The 25,684-nt window shown below is 36.3% G+C and overlaps 1 protein-coding gene across 1 annotated transcript in view; it reads right to left on the minus strand.

Annotated features, from left to right (window-relative positions):
- Nucleotides 1-341: 341 nt before the first annotated feature.
- Nucleotides 342-25,684, minus strand: part of LOC145674599 (uncharacterized) — a 36,471-nt gene continuing 11,128 nt past the window's right edge. The window contains exons 2-3 of the mRNA XM_081744816.1: nucleotides 17,441-17,603; nucleotides 342-5,371 (exon numbers count right to left, since the gene is read on the minus strand). Coding sequence (XP_081600942.1) covers nucleotides 4,714-5,371; nucleotides 17,441-17,603 — 821 coding nt within the window. The 3' untranslated portion in view covers nucleotides 342-4,713. The remainder of the gene's footprint in view (nucleotides 5,372-17,440; nucleotides 17,604-25,684) is intronic.

Consider the following 25,684-nt stretch of genomic DNA (forward strand, 5'->3'; position numbering starts at 1 on the left):
TTCTAACCTTTCCCATTGTGTTTATCTCCCCCCGTTTTGAGCAGATAATCCAATATACCTACTTAGGTAAGATACGAAAAGAAACATGAAATTCGGTAGAATTGTGGGTTTAAGAGGTGTGAGGTCGTAGGCCGAGCAAATGCGGGTTTATGGGGCCGGAGCCCCCATCTAGGCAAATGTTAGTTTCTATATAAGCCCAGGGGGAAAAACACTTGAATGTAAAAAAAAATCTTTTAATTAAGCAGCATTTTAACCTTTAGTGTACAGCGGGTTGAAGGTTCAGGTAGACCAACTGGTTTGCATTAAAAGGAAAGTCAAGAAAGAATAAAGACTAAAACATCTTACGACTTTTATTCTATTTATTTATTTTTTTAATAAATTTATTTTTCAATCACTTGAATAACAATGGTAAAGTAAATTACAATCAATTCTGCTTATCAGTCCAACCACACACAAAAGTTATTATAATTCTACAATACCATTTGAGTTTAACTGTGAAACACATGTCCAAAATGAGTGATATACAAGCGATGATCAAAAATACGGTTAATGACATTTCTTTTAGCAGCAACTACTGACGCTACAACCATTTGGTGTAATTTTTCCGATAGCCTGATCTGTTGAAACAGGCAATGTCAAGCTGGAAGACGTTCTGACTTGTCAGTCAGCGTCCAGAGACGCAAGAGTGAGATTGTGTTTACCGTGTCTGTCGCGCATCAACAACGCATTAACGTTAGTTTTGTTCCAAGTTGCAAAGTGCCAAAAAAAAACTCATGAAATGATTAAACTGATTAAACTGGTATACGGCGATAATCCTGTAACTCTGAAGACTGCTTACAAGTGGTATGAGCGATTTAAAAGCGGGATGAGTCGGTAGAACTCGAGCAACGTTCGGGACGTCCTTTAAGCTCAAAAACAGAAAAAAATGTTCAAAAAATGTCAAAAATTATTTGTTTAAATATGCAAATAACCATTTGAGAGCTTATCCAAGAACTAAGCATTTCGTAAAGGTCCGCGCAAAGCATTTTAACCGCTGATTTGCAAATGAGAAGAGTGGGTGTGAAATTCGTTCTTCGACTTTTGACTGACAAACACATGATACTTTGGTCGATAAAAACAGGGTGCGAATTACCGGGAGGATTTTCTCCTTCAATCTTACTTTGCCCCCCCCCCCTCCGAAAGAACTCAATTGAAGTATCGCCACCGAGGATATTCGGTTTCCACCAAACTGTGCTTAGTATAATGCCGAATTTCACTGATTTTGTGATTTTTGTATTTTCTTTTAAGTTTAATTTTGGAAATGAGCGATGTAAAGTATTCTCTTTTGGTCATTTCTAATTTCACCACTATTTTCACTGTTCAATTTAGTTAAACTATATTACTATGACTACAGTTGTATCCTCGTACCCTTCAGTTCGTCGTCGTTTGTGCATTTGACTGTATTAATTATGTATAACAGTGACATATGAATTTAGAAATGCTCTTAGCGGCTGGCCAAGAAGTAACGAAATGGCTTCCCATCCTTGGCGAAGGTCGGACATGTCATTCATCCTCTACATTTGTATCGATTATCATCTTGTTTTAATTTTTGTTATATTTCATTTTCTAGTGTATTCTTTGCGAGAACATGGGCCTTATTCCCTAGTGCTTTGCGTCTACACAACTCAAAATCTGCATTTAACTTGTGGTAATTGGCGTAGTAATTATAATGTCTATCTGCATTTCTTGCGTAGCGTTGCGGTACACAAATCTTACTATATGGAATGTGCCCGTATATCACAATCATCTCGTTCAGGCAATTCGGAGAGATATGTCTGTGGCAATTCTTTTTGTTTGTTTAAAGAATTCAGTGAATAGCTATTTCTAGAGAGACATTCCGACCCATATCTCCACAAACTTTGCGTACGACAAAGCAACGCAAAAAAATCAAAAAGCCATTATAATTTCTATGCGATTACCGTAAATTAAACCGCAAATTTTGGGTTGTGTCGACCAAAACGGCTAGGGAAGTGAATAGGCCGAATTATTAGGTAAATAAACCTCAGAGAGCTACGAGCACGAGAGTGAGTACAACATTTAAACATGTTCAGAAAGGTTAGGTGCAGTGTGTCCATCCATGTTGGACGGTGTCATATTTGTGTGTTTGTGTGGGCGTAGGGGTAGGCATTATTATCTCATTTTCAATTATTGCACCTTTAGATTCTACGTCCTGTTCCCCTAATTTTATCCCCCAATATAAATGATCTAATTCGCACACTGGATAAAAATATTGGTGTTTGTCCGCCTCTACAGTATTCTCCGGATACAGCACCATGCAACTTCAGCCTCTTCCCCAAAATTAAAACCATGCCTAAAGGAAAACGTTTTGACAGCATTCCTGACATTGAAAATGTCACGGCAGAGCAGCTGAAAGCCCTTCCAAAAGAAGCCTTCTAGAAATGTTTCTACTCATGGATTAAACATTGGGATAAGCGCATTGTTAGCTAAGGACAGTGATTTGAAGAAGATGAAATCAAATTACATGTAAGCAGCTTATTACTTTCTTTCTAATAAAATTGTTCACCGCATTATTTGATCTCACCTCGTACCAGTCACGACAAGTCTCATTGGGCTGGGGGAAAATATATGGATGAGTGTAAGAAACTAATGCATCGTTTCCGAGAAAAGCAAGAAAAACAAATTTGTCTGTACACTCAATAATCGACCCTGAACAATAAAACATGCTACATATTGTGATTCCACTGATGCTGAACTACACTATTATCGAGCTCTTTATTATGATACTTGCAAGATACCAACACATGGTATGGTTCATGAGATATAGTCCTAAATTACCAAATACAATGTACCAGTCGCTAAGTGACAAACTGAACTAATGGCCGTGTGCACCAACGAAGTCCAATTGTTGAACAAGGGTCATAACCAAGCCCGGTGAAAATGTCTGTCGCACCAACAACGTTGAAGGTTAAGTCTCGGTCAAGTGGTGGATAAACTTGGTTTTAGCTTGAACGGCCGAATTTGGGGGTTTAAACTTCGTTAATCGAAGTCAGTCTGTTTCCATTCAATAATATCTTTGTATTTTTCCACTAATGAAGTCACAATACATTTCTCGTGTTCGGAAACATTTCCTGCTGTGGTTTCATTGTCTTTGCCATCGCTATTACGATCACTGAAATTAGACTATTCAACTCTATGCACACAATTTCGAAAGTCGAAAACACCGGCACGCGGCATGCTTTCTTCATTTGCTACTTTGTTAAACGAACACTAGAGACAAAAGACGACAACCAATCGGAGTCGATTTTACAAATTGACCGAAATTTACTTAAACAAGATGTACTAACATTGACTTTCAATGGTGCAACAAAAGTCCTGGAACCACGTTTAAACTTGAAAGTTTAATGTTGAAAGCGTTTGAGTGAACGCTCGTTTAAACTTCGTTGGTTCACTCGGCTGTGACATGTCTGAGATTTATTCCCATGTGTAGTTTTTTTTAGAAACTCGAGTAAAACTTTTTTATGCCAATAAAAATAAGTCGTTCTTATCCTTCTATTGTCAACCTTAATTAGGACCATTTAATCTACTAAAAAGTATTGTTTAGAGCTCCTTCGTGGCGAAACAGTTACCGTACGGGAGACCTGGGTTCAATTCCCGTCGGGAGCTCATATGGTTCGGATTCCATGTTAATCAGTAGGTCTCGTCTCATATAGCATCGCTGCTGAAAGGGACGATAAGCACAAAATTAACTCAACTCAAAAAGTATTGTTTATTAAAATATGCACTATACAGGGTGTTACGAAAAAGTACCAATATTTTGGGAACACATCTCACACATCAAAGTAAGAAAATAGTTCACATGGACCTGTGCTTAAAAGTGGATAGTTTCGGAGTTATAGGGTGCCAAACGTGAAACAAGTGAACTTTAAAAGTTTATAGCTCCACTGCTATGGGATCTATCGTAGTCGGATCAAGACATTACTGAGGAATTGGTATTGAACTATCCAAATATAAAAGTCAATAATGCTCCAGTACTTGCACACTAATTTTTAGAGTTAGGTGGAGAATGATCAAGTACTCCCAAACAGCCTCTCTAAGAATGATTATCCAAGTACCGGAGCTTCAGCAACATGAATATTTGCATAGTTCACGTGCTAGTTCATAAGTGATGTCTTGACCTGACTACGATCGGTCCTATAGTAGTGGAATTACGGACCTTTAAAGTTCAGTTTTTTCACGTTTTCGGCACCCTATAACTAGGAAACTCTGCTCTTCCGACCACAGGTCTATACTAACTTTTTTTGTTATTTTAATGTGAGGAATCTATTCGCAAAATATTGACAAATTTTTCTAACATCCCGTATATGATAAGTATACTCAACTAGCATTGTATCGACTCTTGTCTATGCTCTCCTAACGGTGACACTCATACTCGTACTACTTACACATATACTACTAGTAAATAAGTTCAATTAAATCCGACATAAAGAGTTTTGGAATTTTTTGGCTTTGTACTTCGCATTTGGATCTTGGTGAAACCTCCTTAAAACAATATATTTTTTTTCTAAATTGACAAAACACACGTATAACTGCATTGAGCATTATAAAATAGAACCACACAAATGTATTTTTACACACACACACACACACATATATATATATATATATATATATATATATATATATATATGCATCTGTACGCACTCTTTCTAGTTCCTAATTGCTAGCGTCTTCAATTGTTGCAAAATCTAAATGAGATCCTGTGGATGACGCAGCGTGTAGAATCGGTGGTGATGGGTGACGTGACAGTCTAGGCATTGTTTTTTGTCCATTGTAACTATAAGCTTCGCCGACTACGACAGGACGAGAATTAGATGCTGGTTCACTGTTGCTTTGGGTGAACTCTATCTCATATAACGCTTGCTGAATTTTTAACTTAGCTAAAGCTTTCTTCTGAGTTGAAAATCTTTTAAGTGAAGCTGCAACACTCAGACAAAACAGTTCGTCTTCGTCGTACACTGTTCGCGAATTGTCTTGAGTTCGAACTCGGTCACCTGATTGTTCAATTCCAAACGCTTGGTCGTTTTGTCTGTTTGGCTGTTCAATCACAAAATGCGGGTCATCTTTGCGGTTCTTTTCCTGTTCAGGAGATGGGTACCGTCTTTTCTTCGGCGCTGGCTGTTCTTCATAATCTTGTGCCTCACCATCTTCTAACACAACACACGGAATGTCTGTGCCATACATACTATCCCCTGGCCCAGGAGGTGATACTGCACCATCGGGGGTTCCACCTTCATAATCATAGTAGGGTTCACCTGCCACTTCTACCCATTCTGGCTGCTGAGTGTGTGGCTTCTTTTTAGGACGAATGTCTCTGGATAAAACCGAAAATATAAGAATGTTTAAGTACATAAAATTTACTATATATACATCTAATGAATACTAATGAAGACAACACTTTAAAACATAATGCATAGTAATCCAAGAGGCTTTCAAAACAAACAGAGACATCTATATATTTTGGGATTATTTTCATTTATAGGCCGCACTAATAAGGATGACAATATTATTACGAGAATTCAATTTACCGGACAAGAAAGAAAGCAAATATGTCAACACATATTTGTTTTATACATATAAGTTGAATAAGTACCTCAATAGGTCACTAATGCCTTAAGTTTAAAAATCTGTTCGAAGTTGGAAGGAAAAAACGTTCATTCAAATGAGATCACTGTAGTTAAAGGAAAGATTATTAGTTGTGAGCAAAGATGACATTCATTTGAAAATGTTGGTTAGTGTTTCGCTTGATACCTACTTCCCTTCGAAATGTACCTTCTTCGAGGACGAACAACTTTAGACAATTCCAATGTATTATTTTTGTCAAAGCGGCCGAGGACAAACCAGCTATGATACGATTGGTTGGCAGTATACTGTTTGTAGTATCTCTGTCTTGTATATGTAAATTCATCTCTTAGCTATTTTCCGACCTTTGTTCGCACTCTGCTATATTTTTGTCGAACTTCAAATAAATATAATTTAAACAGTCAAATATACAACAGTCAGTTCTAAATTTACATTTTCCTTGCATAATCACATTCAAAATTGAAACATCTTTAGTAAATATTATTGTCAATAAATTATATTTTTATTACAAGTAAAATCCACTTAATTGTACAAAATAGTCCTTCATTAGACTTCTATTTTTTCTGTTCAAGATTGACCTTTAATTGCTGTTTAAACGGTGCTTATTTTTACTTTGCTATTTCCAATGATTTCAAAATTCGATTGTGCACAACTTTGGGAACACAAAGCTTACACAGTGTAATATTTCACACGGCAATAAACAGATAAAGGTCAACCACTATGCCAAGTTTGATCCCGATCAGATGACTTTGGTGTATGCATTGTTTATTTTCGAATATACAAAGTGATTAAAAAAACTCACGGATTTCATTTGGATTTTTCTAACTGAAGTCCGATATTATTGCGGTTTGTGGAAAATGATCAAGGAAGGATCGGAGATTTATGGAACTATGTTTACTGGTTTAAATTCATCCAGGGTAATATCGGTCACGCCTCAAGAAAAACAACAAATATTCGCCAGTGCACCTTACAACTGGAATGATGTTTTTGATTTTTTGAAGCGAAATTGCAGAAAACAAATTAAGTATTAGTGGTAACACCATAAACATAAAAAGTATTTCTTGGGAGACCAAGGAAATCTTTAACTGACATCTCCCACAACACCCGCCTGCGGACTCCCATGCTTTCCTGTCTCACTCAGGAACGATCCTGTTTCTTCCAATTTATTCATTAGCGACAATATTGTGACCCTGTTTTGGGGAGCAGAATGTGAGGCAAATTTGCTTCTAAATCCCCTTTGCGTAGCAACAACTGATTCCGTTCTTCAAAATCTTTTAACGACAAATACACTTTTCTCCAAAGAGTACACCATTCTAACTGTCCTGATTACAATTATACAATAGCACACAACTGTATACCACAACAATTCTCAATATAACGGCCAATTTTTCTGTTTTTGTTGACCTTGACGAGGTTGCTATCTAACGAAGAAAACAAAACCTCCGCACCGCACCGTACCTCGTTCCAATTGTAAGGTACACTGGGGAATATTTGCGGTTTTTCTTGAGGCGCACAGTGTTCGAAAACTTGTAAAAAGTGGACAAAAATAGTTTATTCCGAAATATTGAAAGCTGGCGGACGTCTCTCTATCGTTCTCTACCTAATTGCCCTTTCTAAGTGGATTACAATTATTGCGAAAGTGATTCGAAGAATCCCTGCTGCAATACGTTCAGTTATATATACAGGTTGGTCCAAAAGTATGGAAACCCCTCGTATAAACATTAAATACTGCAAAATATAACCAAAGGAACAATGTAGAGGAGTAATAAAGGTGAGGAGAATAGAGGAGGACAAAGAACAATGATACAGCTATCTTGAAATCCACTATCGTGAATCATACATACGGTTTATAAACTGAAAATATAACACGTTGATTGACGCTTTATGTGAATTGGACATCGCTAGCCAGTACGAAGTTATGACAGGCGTTAATATACATCCAAGAAGCGGTTACAGGTTCAATGTGCTCTCCCTCTAATTGCATGTGCAGCTAATAAAAACACGGTGTAAAACAAATGAGTATTTGGCTTTAGGATACAAAATTAAAGTTCGCGGTTTTGCACTCGCATGATCTTCGAAGAAACACTATTAGTTACTGGAATGTAATTTAGTTCAGGATTATGTTGTTTCGGTAAGATTAAAAGATTCAATATAGAATCTTCTAATATACTACTGCACTGACGTGTAATATACAGCAGCTCCACATGACTGATAATTTATCGCTGCAATATGTATGAGGTTTTCACTACAACTTTGATTCAGGGACGGAGGGCAATCCAAATCACGTACAAGACAATATAGGCCTTATGCAGAGTCGTTTTGGCGTATGATTTTCGTCATACTAAAGGCCTGACTACTACAGGAAACATATGTTAGTCGAACTCTTTAGTATGGCACAAATCATGCGTCAGAACGACTCTGCAAAAGTCCCTATATACTTTTCCTTTGTAAGGCTCAGATAGTGGCTCTCGATTGTGATCACAACAACATTATTCATTACGCATTTCCAGTTAATGGGGCTGAGCCCTTCAGCTGCACTTGGCTGCAGCTACTTCCAATGCTCAACCTTTGTACTACTCATGGTCAACTCAATAAACCTTATTTTGCATATAAGCAAGGATAAGCTTAGACTACAGAGCTACTAATATCAGCATTTATGTAACTCTTTGGTAACACTAATAGAGCTATCATATAAATGATATGACAATGGATAACAAATAAAACTCTTCACTAAGCACACAGTATTTGAGTCCAATGTACTATTCAACCGCTTTCATCGATCTTATAAACGATATAAATGGTTAAAACATATCATATTGATTGGTTCATTCTATACTGACTTTTCGGCTCTTTTATTTGTTCATGTTTACATGCATTTTATGGATAGCGAAAATATTCCTATATACCGAAACTCCGGGTTTGGAAGCAGGAGAGATACTTATAATCAAATATCAATACCGATTTCACAGGTGGCGAAGTTAACAAAATTGACTTTTGACCGCTTTTTTCCAGTTTTCGACCACTGTGAGGGGTGGCTGATAATATTCGGGACGAATTTAAACAAGTAAACATAGTCCCATAAATTTTCCATCCTAAATTCTATCATTTGACACAAACTGCATGAAAATAGGATTTCAGTTAGAAATTCTAGACCTAAATGAAATCCATGAGTTTTTTTTTTTTAAAAAAACATCCTGTATGATTCAAAACTTGGCAACCCATAATTCGGAAATCGAAAGTCTGTACAACATAATATTTCACATCCTTTCAGAGTGGATCATCTTATAACAGCAAGCCAAGTTGATACCAATCAGTGAGTTCAGTGTATTGTCTCCGAAAATATGACAAAGAATCTGACTGCCCATATATTTACTACTTTCACTTTCCATACCAAATAAAAGTTGAGATATAATATATTCTTAGGAACTTGAGTCCATATTAAAAATCTTCCACTCTATGTACACCATACTCCAAAAAAAGTGACCGCATTGATTACACAGCCAGGCACACACACATACAAACACCCAAATAAAAGTTGTGTGTACCAGACTCCAGAGTATGTATTCTACGTATTTTATTTCGCCGAATCCAAATTCCGAAACTCCACGACGATCGACCGTGTCATTTTTTTATGGGCGAAAAACTTTGGCGATTTTCGAAAGGAAAATGCACATAAGACAGTCATACACTCAAAAGTTATGTGCAGTGTACTCTAGGGTATGGATTCAATGCATTTTGTTACGTAGAATAAAATAAAATTGACACGGTCAAACGTCCTTGGGTTTCAAATACACACACACACACACACACACACACACCATAAAAGTTACGTAGAGTGTACTCTAGGGCATGGATTCGATGTACTTATCGTATTTTCTTACGCCGAATCCAAATTTTGAAACCCAAGGATGATTGACCGTGTCAATTTTATTTTATGGGCGAAAAGCTTTAGTGATTCCGCATGAGGAGGACACACGTTTTTCGCCCATAAAAAAATGACACGGTCGATCGTCCTGGAGTTTCGGAATTTGGATTCGGCGAAATAAAATACATGGAATACATACTCTGGACTCTGGTACACACAACTTTTATTTGGGTGTTTGTATGTGTGTGGCTATGTTATGGTTGCTTTTAGCTGGAAGTTCCCTAAGTATCTTCGGAAACAGTAAATCAAAGATGTCAGGGACGATCCCACAAGCCACCCTTTGGAATTAAGAAAAAGTTGTTCCGATGTGTTTTTTCTTCTTTTAAATGCAGTAAGACATGTCGAATTCTTATGGAATGTAGGAAACAGTAACATCTATTGAAATAAGTAGTAATACAGTATTTCGAAACTATGCATACGTTGAGCATGTGCTGGTTTTGTCACCTATGTCTCCGGTAGACCTGTGGAACTTCATGAATATTTGAAGCTTTCTCCTGCCTATGGTTTGCAAATGCGTCTACAGCATGAGATACCAGAGTTCGATTCTCGATAAGAATACCTGCGATTCAGAGTCTACGTCAAACAAACGCTCTACGTCTTGGTGCTGAATGCGAATGGTAAAATACATTTCTCATTTGCTTTAGAAACGATCGAAGTTAAATGCATTTTTTCTTTAAATACATCATTAAAATATTACAGTGCCTCTATTTTAGAAGTAAATAAATAAATCCATCTATATTATAAAATTGAAAGTGACTATGTTTGTGACACTTAATCTCTTGAACCGCCCGATCGATCTCGATCAAATTTTCAACGTAGATGTGGCTCTGGCCTGAGAGTGGTTTTAGCAATTTACTTTGACGGTACAACTTACCAGAGGGGGAGGAGGACATAGAAAAAAATAAATAAAACTTAATAACTCTTGAACCACCCGACCGATCTTCATCAAATTTTCAATGTAGATGACGTTCAGAACTGAGGTGACTTCTGTTATTTCACTTTGACGGAGCAATGTAGGAGAGGGGGTGTAGGGGGAGATATACAACAATCAATAAATATAAAAATAAAAGTGACCATGTTCGTGAATTAATTACTTCTTAACCAGCCGATCGATCTCAATCAAATTTCCAACATATATGATGTTCAAACCTGGGAAGTTCTTTAATCATTTCATTTTGACAGTAGATCTTATGGATTGGGGGAGGGGAGGAAGGGAAATATATGAAAATGAATAGAACTTAACTCTTGAACCACTCGACCGATCTCGATCAAACTTTCAAAATAAATAAGGTTTGGGCCTGGAATGCTTTGTTCATTTAACTTTTACAGTGCAACAAAGAGGAGGGGGAGGGGAGAGGTATATGTCAAAAAAAGTAAAAATAAAAGTGACTGTCTTTATGACCATCACGTTTAAACCACCCGACCGATCTTAACCTAATTTCCAACATAGATGAGGTTCAGATACGAGATGTTTTTTGTCATATCACTTTAACTGTAGAACTTAGGGGAGGAGGAGGGGAGAGAAATGTATAAAAATAGATGGAACTTAAAAACTCTTGAGCCACCACACTTATCTGGATAAAGCTTTCAACATAGATAAGATTTGGGCATGAGGTGTGTTCGTTATTTCACTTTTACGGTGCAACCTAGGGGAGGGTGGGAGGAGATATATATGTAAAAAGTCTTTGTGACTTCATCACGCTTTAACCACACGACCGATCTTCATCAAATTTTCAATATGGATAAAGTTTGGACCTGGGGTGGTTTTTATCATATCACTTTGATGGTAGAACTTAGGGGAGGGGACAGACATATAACAAAAATAAAACTTAATAACTGTTGAACCACCCAACGATCTCGATAAAATTTTCAACATAGATGACATTCGGGCTTGGGATAATTTTTATCATTTAATTTTGACGGTCCAACGTGGGAGTGGGGGAGGTGAAGGCGGAGATATCTAAAACATTAAAATTAAAGTAACTGTTTATGTGATTTCACTCTTGAACCACCCGACCGATCTAAATCAAATTTTCAACATACATGAGGTTCGGGCCTGGAATGGTATTTATCTATTCAGTTTGACGATAAAAATTAGAGAAGGAGGTAGGAGGAGGAGATATATAAAAATAAATAATACTTAATAACTCTTGAACCACTGGACCGATCTCGATCAAATTTTCAACCTAGATTAAGTTCGAACATGAGATAATTTTTGTCATATCACGTTGACGATGTATCTTAAAGGAGGGGAAAGACATTTACAAATGATCGAAAATGACCAATACTAGTGTCGAATCTATAGTTTTTGAGGTTGCTGAGATGAACAGTAACACTTCTCATACCATTTGAATCCAAATTCAGCCCTGCAAAAATTGTGGGATATATATATATATATATATATATATATATATATATATATATATATATATATATATATATATGTGTGTGTGTGTGTGTGTGTGTGTGTTTATATATAATCAAAATGACCAATATCAGTGTCGAATTCATGACCTTCAATGACAACATGAGAAGAATTCTGGGATTTTTTAATTGTTTTTTCAAGAATTGCTTGCTTGTATAGGGGATGCTTTGTTTTTGAATATGTTGGAAGAAAGTGGGTGGCGTGGGAAAAAGAATGTTGTCCTTGAAAGGGATAGGAGGCTTGTATGAACATGTTGTTGTTAGGACGCCATTTTTTTTGACGTAAACGGTTAAAAACTGGGTTTAGGAAAATGCATGTATTTTCTGCTATGGCTCCTGTACAAAAGTTAGTTTTTGAGGAGGACGAAGGCACTACACTGTTCACTATTTCCGGTGAAACAGAAGTTGAAGACGGAGAATATGGATTTACTGGGGAAAAAGTGAAATGACAGGCCGGATTCCCCGGACTGCGGTGATGTAGTATACTTATTATCATCTTCGGATGATGATATTCCATCTTCGTCTTCAGATGAAGAAAAGAATTTCGAGGAAGGTCGTCAAACACCTCACCCACGGCTCCATCTTCGCCAGCGTCATCTCCTTCGTTATTGTCAAATTCAAGAACAACGTTTTGGAGTTTGGATTGCACCTGTAGCAATTTTAAAGTGGACCCCAAATGCATTTTGAAATCCATTAAAAACTGGGAAACAGACAATATTTTAATCTGCCCTGGATGTTCTGAAGCTGTTCAGAACCAGATGGGAGACGACTGCATTTTCATGTCACCAGAAGAATTGGAGGAAAGAGCGGTAAGGACTCTTAATAGATGCAGAAATTGATGATTTTTTTATACTTATGTTAAATCACATATCATTGCAATATATACTCAAGAAATATTTTATGAAACCTACTATGATCTCATTCAAGAAAGGGACATTAATTTTCTCAATGAAGTGATTCAGATTTTTAAAAATAAAGACAGAAAGAAATCGCATTCAAAGTAAGTGTCTATGTGAAAATACTTTTCCATTAGTGAAGTAAGCTGAAGTGAATATATTAGAAACTCACATGTGATTGCGTTCCTATAAATAGTTTATGGAATACTTTTTAAAGACATGAAGAAACTGAGATGTGACCGTGTAAATACTTTTCAAAGACATTACGAAAGTGAATGTGATTGTGTAAATAGTTTTAAAGACATGAAGAAAAACACAGTGAAACAAACTGTATATGTTTAATCTTGTGTTGTTGGGTTTAAAAAAAATATATTTTCGCATATTAGTGGACTTGAAGATGGTGAATATATTATGATGTACTGAACAACATATTAGTGAAGTTTGTGTTTTAGAAAGTATAACTGTATACTTACGTTTAAACAATATTTGTTGTAACGCTGAGTCATTACACTTGTTTAAAGAAGTGACACTTATTGATCTGCTTGAAGTGTTTGAAGACTAACATAGTGAACTCTCAACTATAAACTTTATGCGAAATGTGCGTGAATGTTTAAATAACACGGAATTTGTTAGTTCGTTTTTTGGAACGTAAACATAAAATCATGTATGTCAATAATGTATTCATTAACACATGATAAAATTTCAAGATTTCAAATCATGAATTTGTTATTCTCGAATTTTGTTTAACTGCATGTGATGACACAGTAAATTTGTATTATTTAATAAAATCACCAATAGAGTACAATTTACTTCCGTCACCTTGTCAGAAATATATTGAATGGTTAACATTAAACTTTGTAAACAAGATACAACCTTTTATTGCAAAGGTGCAGAAAACAACACTTTGGATTAAAATTATTTTTGTATAACTAATGTTATTGATTTGCAAGGTAAACAGTGTCCACTATAAAACACATTGCATGCAAACAATGCACAATAATTATGTTTTGACGGAATGTTCAATAACATTAAGTAATGCATTTTGAATGATTAATCTTTTTGAAAATTTTTAACATTGAAATAAATAAATAGAAAAATCTATTAAGAAGTAAAATGTTGGAAAATAACACATGTTTTATAATTATTTTCTTTTGCATTTGCATATATTACTTGATCATTAGTTTTGTTTTACATGTGTGCATTATTGAATTTTTCGTTATACCTTTTACATTTTAAGAAATTATCTATACATAAACAAGAACAAAAAGCTAACGTGAAAATCATTCTTGCAGAGAAGGAACGTGAAATGCAAAACTAGGTAACTAACTACCAAAGTATTACAACTTGAAGTATGTGTTTTGTGCGCTAGAGTACGACACTGTTTTAGAACACGAAATAAAAGATTGCCCGCTATTGTGCAACACATGTACAGAAAACAAAAATGTTTTAATACTTTGTGTTAGTTGTTCAAAATATTTTCTTGTTACAAGACGCGTTTGTACATTAGTAAAGGTACGAATTGTTCGTGTCAGAAATCACGTATTTACATTAATTGTATTAAATCAGCTTTAATTAAGTGGATACCAAACAAAATTTTACTTTTCCATGCATGTTATTTCAGTTTGAGAAATAACAATATACATAGTTGTATCTTGAAAAGTAAACATGTGTTGGACCTGGAAGCTTTTAGCATTTTATCAGAAGACAATATGTGCAAGCAAACTATGAACATATATATGGAATCACATAATATTCATAGTAAGAAGGAACATATTCTTATACAATATAATTTTAATAAACTTTATGAAAGCGTTATACTTCATTTCGTACTGCCTGATTCCGATTTTCCAAGACAAATATTTTTACATAAAGATTTTTACACGAAAAGAATATGAATGCAGGTAAATAATGTTAACTTTTGTAGGAAACTTAAGACGCATGCACATTCGTTGAAAGTTTGTATTCAAGCGCCAAAAAATTATCTCGACATTTTTTAAGTAAACAAAAGTAACTATTTCGTAAAAGGGGAAAAGGAAGTAAATGTATCAATTATATCCACTTTCATGCGTCACAAATAACCAAGGATATTCACCCTTTCAAATTTGACTAACAAAAAATCAGCATGTTCACTATACTGTTTTTCACTTTCTTTCTTTCTCTACGATGCTCTCTCAAAAAAAATCTCCACAATTTTTACTAAAAGGCTCTCTGCAAGACGCTAACATTTCTAAAATACCCAATGTCCAAATGTTCTCACATTAGGAAAAAAATCACAAATACTTTTCTCTCTGACATAATGTCAACAATAAATAAAACCTTACGCAACTCTTTCCAGACTTCCAGCATGTCATCTATTATACTACATAAAACATTAAGATGCACTCGCCACACTATTACGGAAGAGGCAATACACATCCACAAAAATCGTGGGTGATCCAAAAAATTAGATTCCCCCTGTTCGTTCACTTTCCCACGGATCTCAGCCAAATATTCTACCCAATTAGTAAAATAATACCTTTTTCCTCACCCTCAGGAGTCCACACAAAAAAAAATCGGTGTGTAATCCAAACACAGCAATGATCTCAGTTCCATCAATTGTGTGGCAAATATTTTCAAATATTTGGATTCCCACTGTTCGTTCACTTTCCCAAGGGACAGGATCACACATTCTACCCAATTAGTGAAAAAATCCTTTTTTCTCACATACTCATAAATAGCAGTGACAATCATATTGTCCTCCTATATCTTACATGTCATTGTCACCCCTTCCATTATCCCCACATAGTATTCACGCACAGTATTCCCACGTCTTCACCACGTACACGTGGGCATCAGCCAATCAGAAATCGTCTAGAAGAAAGGCGAAATGGATCCGCCAATCAGGAGGCCAGAGTCAATATATTGGATATTCTCTACTATACTAGTTCCTAAGTGAAGTGGATCCGACTACGGTATTTCCCATAGTTTTGAAGACATGGACCTTTAAATTTCATTTTTTCATGTTTTTGGCAGCCGACTCTGAAAGGAAGCATTTGTGGACCAGGTTGGTCTATACTTTTTGTCTTATTTTGGTGTCAGGAATCACCTCCCAAACATCGTCGCTGTTGTTTTGAAACACTTTGTATATCGAATATATGATTCTAAAACAGCAAGTTTTTCCTACAATGTTTGTACCTAGTATCAGAATTTAAAAAATACGTTCAAAGCAAAACACAACTGAAAGCCAAAAAGCAAAGGGATGATTTGGCGACGTAAGGGAGGTGGTGCAAATCATGTTTCGCCGTCATTGCCGATATGATTTCCCGGACAGAACTCTAGAGCAGCCACTGGGAACCGGAGAGTTTTCTTTTACCTTAAACGTTTTAGAAGTCTCTTCACAATTGGAATTACTCTCAGCTCATATTTACGTATCATAAAAAAAATACTTTATGCAGTTCTAACGTGAGCTAAACCTTCAATTAATCTGTTCAACTGATTTAGCAGTTATAAGTAAATTTCAATCAGAAACTAGTGTCCGCAGCATTACATGGCAGATGACTATTGCGGACTTTTGCCCATTCATAAGTGTAATGATTAGTTAAATTTGTCTACATTTTCAGCATTGAATAATAATAATTATAATTATAATTATAATTATGTTTTTATCGGGTTAATTTTACTTTTTATGCAGTTGGTAAGTGAATTACGGGAGTTCTGTAGAAGTATAACTTATACTTGAGGACAAAAAATCACACAGTCATTTAGTTCTGTAGTTCATGCTCATATAAACATATCCCCAGCAAAATTTTGTTTCTGTTCAGCAAAATTTCTCCTTCATTCGTCCAGTTATTCGAGCACTGAGTACAATATTTGGATATTAGTAGGGCCACCTCTACCATACGTGCAACACGTGCATTTGAACGGGACGGCAAAATCTGTCATAACTATATTATTTAAATTAAATATTTCTTGTTGGAAGCACACTTCATGATGATGGTAGTTAAATTTAGAAAGATTACCCTCTATTTGAATACTACATTCAAAAATCATGATTAGATCGCATGAGCTTAATGTCACATGGACAGTGCTAAAGTAAATGAGCAAAAAAATGGCAGAATGAATTGCTTGATTTTTCTGAAATACAAGAACTCAATTCTTGAACAGTAGCGAACACCTGTTCCGTTTAGTTAGTGGTCACAGTTTTGATATGAAAACCGGTCTTGTCTTTGTCACAAACCATTCTTGTCCTTATCATTGAAGGTAGAAATAGTTTATTTTTTTAACAGATGTGGAAGGAAAATCAAGAAATCAAGACAAAAGAGCTAGTTGTACTGGAATTACAAACTGATGTATTGAGAGTAGAGCTCGATATTGAATTCCGTGTACTGAGTGAGTTTCAAGCGCACGTCGAAAAGCCCTTGTGATCTGCAATTCAAACCATTCATTCGACCATGTTCAACTCTCCGCGTTATACTTCTTTCCAACCTTATAAGAAAATCAGTCACTTTCAAAGCCATTTTGCTAAGTGTGATTTTTCTTAGACAGAAGAGCATTTGCAATAAATTCATGAACTTACTTTCTGTGCGTAATGAGATCCCAAAGGAAAGCCATAGGTTCCAGCATAGCCCATTGTTCCTTACTACTGGTGACTCCACCTTTGCCAGCCTTCGCTATCAAATTTTTCTTTTCTCGCACGAATCGGTCGCGTAGAGATCTCCATCTGGCTTTGCAATCTGGAACTAAAAGAAAAGCATAATTAAAAAGACATGAAACACACAATTCGATTTACAAAGTTTCAAATAAAACTGCCATAAAAATCGTTTTACACTGGAGACAATGACAATGAACCCACTTCATTAAAGGGAAGAAAAGCTTTGGATAACTTAAATTTGGTAAAGCGGAACGCGGATTTTGAACTCAATCCGGTAGTTGATACAAGGTCGTTAAGTGTTATTGCTCCATGCAAGTGATATTAGATAGGGCGTAGTTGTATCGTATTTGGGAATTCGTACTATTGCATAGCTAAGTCAGACCCCATTTTTTAACTAAGAACATGCTCTATAGTAATTTTATCGACTTACGTTAAGAGATAACATTTGCATATTCTCGGTGGTTGTGGGCGGAGGGAGAGAACTAAGTCATAATTCCCCCTTTATTCCAGCCTAAGTATTTCGTTCCGAATCCAGAATCCTTTCTGAAAGAAGAGAAGTTTTACTGCGTGGTGAAAATATGAACTACTAGCATAACCCAAATTTGCACCAAACTCATATGGTTTGGATCTCATGTTAAGCTGTAGGTCCACGTCTCGTATAGCTTCGGTGCTGAAAGGGACATTAAAATTCAACAAACCACTGCTTTTTTACGTGCGAGAAAATACATGGAAGTTCGTCAGGATCATAATAGTGCAAATTGTGGATGCGTTAAAACATGACATAATACTTTCGATAGAGTGCATATTTTGAAATATCTAGGATCAATATTAACAGACCAAAACCAAACATATTCACGAAGAAATTAAATGTCAACTAAAAGCACAGAATTCTTGTTATTAGACTATTCAGTTGAAAATCTATTGTCGTCGCGAATCCTGTCGAGGAATTTGAAGCTTAAAATATATGAAACGATAATCATTTTTGTTATGCTGTATGGTTGTGAAACATGATTGCTTACTCTGAAGGAAGAGCGTAAACTGAGTGTATTTGAGGACAAGATCCTGAGACAAATATTCGGACGCAAGAGGAACGGGAACGGGAAATGGCGGAAAGTTCATAATGAAGAACTGCATAATTTATACCGTTTACCAAACATTGTTAAGGTCATGAAGTCTAAGAGGCTCAGGTGTGGGGGTCATGTATCCAGAATGAAAGATAATACGAACACTTCCAAAGTTTTAACTGGAATTCCAATCGGAAAACAAAAATTAGGAAGACCTAGGCGCAGATCGGAGAACAATATTAAAATGGATCTCGCAGAAATAGGAATACAAAGTAGAAACAGGATCCAGTTGGCTAAGGACAGAAGTCAGTGGAGAGCTTTCGTGAACGAGGCATTGAACCACCGCTCCGGGTTCCATAGGCCCTACACAGCAAAACATAAGGTGTTGAAACAACACAATATGACTACCACTTTAGCGTGTTACTAGTGTGTCAATTCAACACCAAGCACATCGCCTTTCGAGCATATCAGAAATACCTTCTTACTGGATGCGAATATTTGCATTGTTTTTTATTATTTGGTATAAGAAAAGCTTTACAAATATATTTCGTATTTATGGCAAGTAACTAATAACATTCTATGTTTTCTGTAATCGGTCACAATAATATTATTGTAAATCTGTGAATCATCTGACAACAAACATATAGCAGTGCTTCCATCTATTTTCTTTATCTGTTACTCTTGTATCATACCATGTATGAACAGGAGATGGCAGGACTGATGCCTATGTAATTGTTGTCAGACGATTCACAGGTTTACAACATTATTATTGTGACCTATTACAGAAAACATAGAATATTATTCGTTACTTGGCATAAGTGCCAAATATATTTCGCAAAACTTTGCCCATATTAAACGATAAATACCAATGCAAATTCTCTCAGGTAATAACGAGTTATTTCTGATATGCTCGGAAGATGATGTGCTTCGTGCTGAATTAACACACAAGCAACCCGCTAAAATGGTAGTCATTTTGTGTCGCTTCAACACTACAATTTTTATAGTGTAGATTGAGTTTTTCTTTTCTAAGCGAAAAAATTACCACCACCAACAGACCTGTTAAAAAACAAACCAATCATTTCTAATCTAGCATGATCCCCCTTCCCTTTTAGAATGGAGTACGACGGAAACATAAAAGTTAGATGTAACCTGGCATCCGTTACGTTTGTTAAATTCGTAAAGCAAATCGCACTAGTAAATGAACCCAGTATATTACTGCGAGTAATATTTCGCGTTTTTCTTTCAGCAGCTCTCACACATAGAATGCGTCTGAACTCCAAAGAAAAGATAAAAGACTGTAAGAACAAATAACCTTTAACCCTTTTAGGATTTATGGTAACTTTTGTTACCATGGCGTAGTATCCTCTTTAGCCGCTTATTTAGGTTCTATAACAAGTATTTAATCTGTTTTTTATAGTTCAAGTCAAGGATGGACCAAAGAACACCCCAGATGCGTTTTGGAACCAGATAGTTAACTTGCCGGCGCCAACTGGGGCCAGAGGGACGTAAGTTTTTTCTTAAGGCAAATTTCAAAACAAAAAAAAATCACGCCTTTGGTTTTCAAGACATCAGATGGAAACTCTGCATACCGATTGTGTGCAACTTTGGGTATTTCTCAATTTTTTCAGAGTTCCCTATGTGAACCCCAGGACGGACCCGAGGGGCGCAAGTGTTCCGAGGATGTGTTCTCAGGGGGAAAAATCCGTTTCTTTTTTTCAGAATTTTCCGATTCAGGTGTACGATAGGACATGTGAGTAGTACCGCTGGAAATAACTCGTTATACTGAAGAAAATGACGTTTGAAGCATGACTCTAGGCTGAACAGTAATGATGTAGTAATTTAAAAAAAAAATACGGGTCACCTTCAGACTTTCAAAAATTTCTTCCGACCTTAGATACAAGATTGAAATTTTGCACTCGTATTATGTACATAATTTATTTATTATTTGGTCTAGGAATTAATTCGTGCGGTTGGTACGCACACATTGAAGCTGTAGTACAAACACAAAATACATAAATACCTTAAGAAAAATATTGTCCATCGCTAGCCACCACTTTCGCCCATCTGTCAGGCAATGTACGGATTCCGTGGCGAAAGAAGTCCTCATCCTTGGAAGCGATCCAGTCAGAGACCCATGTTTCGATATCTTCTGAAGAAGTAAACCGCTGTCCAATCAAATCGTTGTTCATGCAATCGAACAAGTAGTAGTCCGAAGGAGCAACGTCTGGTGAATACGGCGGGTGGGGTAAAACTTCCCATCCGACATTTTCTAAATAGGTTTTGACCGGTTTTGCGACATGTGGGCGAGCGTTATCATGTTGAACAATAAGTTTATCATGTCTGTTCTCCCATTCTGGTCGTGTTCTGGCCAAAGCTTACTGCAAACGCATTAATTGTCGTCGATAACGTTCTCCATTCATAGTTTCACCCGGTGGCAGCAGCTCATAGTACACCACACCTTTCATATCCCACCATATGCACAGCATAACCTTTGCACAGTGAATATCTCGTTTTGGTTGTGATGGACCTGGTTCACCTGGTTTCACCCAGGCCTTTTTTCGTTTAGGGTTCTCGTAATGGATCCACTTCTCATCACCCGTAATAATTCGATGCAGAAACCCCTTTCTGCTCTGTCGTTGAAGCAGCAATTCGCAAATGGTTTTTCGTCTTTCAACGTCTCTGTCTTTCAATTCATGTGGAACCCAATGTGACATCTTTTGAATCATTCCCATGGCTTTCAAGCGTTTGGAGACTGTTGTTTGATCAACGCCTAATGCTGCTGCAAGTTGTTCCTGCGTTTGACACGAATCCTGCTCGAGCAATGCTGTCAATTCTTCGTCTTGAATTTTTTTTGGCTGTCCAGCTCGCTCTTGGTCTGCCAAGCCGAAATCACCACTTCTAAACCGTGCAAACCACTTCTGACACGTTCGCTCAGCTAGAGCATGGTCACCATACACTTCCACCAAAATACGATGACTTTCAGTCGCACTTTTCTGCATGTTAAAGTAATGCAGCAGGACACCCCGCAAAAACACTTTATCAGGCACAAATTGCGCCATGTTCACTTAACTACAAACTGGTGTTGTTGACGCTTTAATCCACTGCCCTATACTACGAACGATACGCGATGACAGGGGTTTGCAACACATGTGTGGATACACGGAACTGTGGAACACTCCGTTCGTTGCGCCATCTCTTGTCCACCCGCACGAATTAATTCCTAGACCAAATATAAATTCAGATCCTTATGTCAATCCAGGCCCGGGTCAGAAAAGCGCAAAAATTTCGATTTTTTCGAAAATCTCCAAATTTTTCCCGATTTTTCCGTTTCTGGTTTATAATACGGAAAATCGAGTGCTACCGTTGGAAAGGATGCTTTATTCTGAAAAAATTAGGTATGAACCATGATCCTACGATAAATAGTAGGCCTAAGGGAACATTAGCTGTTTGACAAATTCTAAAATTTACCTCAAAAAGTGGCAATCCTACAAGGGTTAAAGAAGCGAAAGAAGATATTTTTCATTCTTTTCAATTATTTCTCTTTTCTAGCTACTTCTTTCCTTTCTCTGTAGGGAAGAAAGAATACTTTTACTTCTTTCGAATTAGTCCCAGAAGCGACAGTCCTATTAGCGACAGGAACTGTTATCTGTCCTATGAGCGACCGATTCATTTACACTGAGATGATGGAAGACGATATGATTTCATCTCGTTAAATATGTTTGCCTCTGGCGTTATTAGCGCCCGAACCACCTTGGTATGAAATATGTACGTGCCAGTGATACTGTTCGTCAAATATATTTTTCCTCTACTGTGAGTGCAAATAAAACTTATTTTAATTTTGAGTTATATTTGACATAAAACATATCAAATAACTTAACGAGACAACAGGGATATTTCCATGAAAAGTATATTCCTAAAGGTAAAACAATCCAAAAGGTAAACAAACTCTTTAAACTACCGTCCCCCCTATTGTAAGCTACTAAAACAAACTAATTGCTTAATTTGCCTTCCTCCCTTGTTTTGACTTATACATAAAAGCTTGCCGTGAAGCAATCTGAAATAATCCCTTATAACTAGACGACTTGTTAAGTCCTGCGAGCGATTTGTAACTTGTGTAGTAATTTCTTCGAATACACCGTGTTTTTAGATTTCTTTGATATCCTCAAATGGTGAACACCTTTTTGCCATGGGCACCGATGGGAAGGTAGGGGTCGCCCCCCTGTCTCACAAAAATGTATACGTAATATAGCAACCCACGTATATTAAATACCAGATATACCAGACATGGTACAGCAACCATGGAGATGCCCCTCCCTAGAAAATACATCTTTCTGATTTCTTTCTTATGCCATTAACATATTCAATCTAAACTTATGCTCCGTATCATTTTAACGTGAAATTTTTAATTATATTAGAATCATAGACAAAGGCGGAGCTACTCTAAATATTTACTTAGTTTTCCCCTTGATAGAGTCAATGTATTCATATAAATTAATTCAAAAATATAATATTAAGAAAATCGTATAAAAGATTGTTAATATAATGAGAGCATTCTCACGTATTAAATTCAGGTAGAGCGAAATTTTTCATAGTACATTTTGTTAGGTTCTAAATCACACTAGCATAAAACAAGTTAAAGAAGAGAGAACTTTATCTTCTTCCATTATCTTAGTATGAACGAATCGGTGACTCATACGGCAGTTAATAGATCCAATCGGTCGCTCGTAGGACAGTTAATAGTTCCTGTCGCTAATAGGACTGTTGCAAGTGGGAAGACACCCTTCTTTCCGTGTATCTGTCATCTTCTTTTACATAACTTCTATCTTGTTTCCTTTTTCAGGACTGAGTGCCCTTGCCCCACAACTTTTTTCTTCTTTTTTCTTTTTGACCCGGACAGAACAAGGCGATACATTTTACCTTTCTTTTTTCTTTTATTTACATTTGTGTGATAAAAGACGATTATTATTATTATTATTATTATTATTATTATTATTATTATTATTATTATTATTATTATTATTATTATTATTATCAAACTCGCACGTCCTGCGCAAGCGCAGGACACTATTGTTGTCTGAACGATTGAATATGATACAAAATTTAAAATATTTATGGCGAGCAAAGTAGTTTTAATAACACGTTATTAATATCTTTAATTAAGAATTTCTCGATAATTACTCGAATTTAAGACGTCCTCGAATCTAAAACGCAACCCGATTTCGCTGATTTAAATTAAGGAAAAATAGTAATATGTTCCGTTTTTACTATTACTAAAGCGCTCCTTGATATTGGTCACTGTCGGTGATTTTTATATATCCCTCTCCCCTCCCCATGTTGCGGGGGATGGCATGATTAAAATTATCCAAGGCCCGAATATCATATATGTTGAATATTTATCGAGATCGGGTTGGGTGGTTCAAGAGTTAAGTTCTATTTATTTTTATATATTAATCTCCCCTTCCCCTCCCCCTCCTTTCGGTTCTACCGTCAAAGTGAAAATATTAAAAAAAAAAAAAACTTTTCAGTCTCGAGCGTCATCTATGTTGAAAATTTGCTCGAGATCGGTCAGGTGGTTCAAAAGTTATAAAGTTTTTATTTATTTTTATATATCTCTCCCCTCCTCTCCTCCTCCCTAACTTCTACCGTCAAAGGGATATGATAAATACCACCCCAGGTCCGAACCTAATCTATGTTGATAATTTGATTAAGATCGGTTCAGTGGTTAAAGCGTGATGAAGTCACAAAGACAGTCACCTTTATTATTATTATTATTATTATTATTATTATTATTATTATTATTATTATTATTATTATTTACATATGTGTCCCCCTTCTCCTTCCCTACATTGTGCCGTGAAAGTAAAATGGTGAAAACATCCCGGGTCCGAATCTTATCTATGTTGAAAGTTTGATCGAGATCGGTCAGGTGGTTCAAGAGTTATTAAGTTTTCTTCCTTTCATATATTTACCCTCCTCATCTTCCCTCCCCTAAGTTCTACCATCGAAATGAAATAATAAAGAACTTCCCAGGTTCGAACTTCACCTACGTTGAAAATGAGATTGAGATCGATTGGGTGGTTCAAGAGTTGTTAACTCACGAACATAGCCACTTTTATTTTTATATTTATTGATTTTTGTACATCTCCCCCTCCTCTCCAACCCCCACGTTAATCCGTCAAAGTGAAATGGTAAAATCCATTCCAGGCACGAACGTCATCTGTGTTGAATTTTTGATCGATATTGGTCGTTTAGCTCAAGAGTTATGAAGTTTTATTTATTTTTATAATTCCCCCTCCTCCCCTCCCCTAAGTTCTACCGTCAAAGTGAATAGGTAAAAACACTCCCTGGCCACAACTGCATCTTCGTCAAAATCTTGATCGAGATCGGTCGGGTGGTTCAAGAGATTAAGAGTCACAAACATAGTCACTTTCAATTTGGATCTGAAGTTTTCTGTTCACAGACACCGCTATTAATATATAAATTATTATTATTATTATCATTATTATTATTATTATTATTATTATTATTATTATTATTATTATAAATACTCTGCCTTTCGGCCGGATCTGGAACTAATGAGTTTCTTCTTTAAATTTTAGATTTCTGCCTGGAAATGTTTCTTCCATGTTTCTCGATTTTCAGCTTCCACTATTTTTTTTTTACTCCCAGTATTTTCTTCTTTTTCAAATCATCCATCACTTTTGTTCTTCTTTCTATTCCTCGATTTCCTTCCATCTTCTCTTCTATGGCGGTATGAAAAAGACAAGTTTTTCGCAAGATGTTTCCAATCCAATTGGTCTTCCTCCTAAAAGCGTACCACTTATCCCCTACCCGCTTTAAAACATCTCCGCTTGTTACTGTCTCTGTCCATTTTATCTTCTCCATTTTCCTCCAACACCACGTTTCGAAGTTTTCTAAATATTTGTTCTCTAACTTTCCATAATGTCCAAGTCTCTGAACCATACAGTCCAATGCTCCAGATATAGCACTTGACCAACTTCTTCCATAGTCCAATATTGAAGCAGCTAGTAAAGCGATATCTTTATTTGTTGAATGCTTCTTTGGCTATGGCAATTCTTGATCTCTTTGGTGTAATAAGCGTCTC

This window comes from Thermobia domestica, chromosome 17 (genome assembly GCF_964235325.1).
Source record: "Thermobia domestica chromosome 17, izTheDome1.hap1.1, whole genome shotgun sequence".
NCBI lineage: Eukaryota > Metazoa > Arthropoda > Insecta > Zygentoma > Lepismatidae > Thermobia > Thermobia domestica.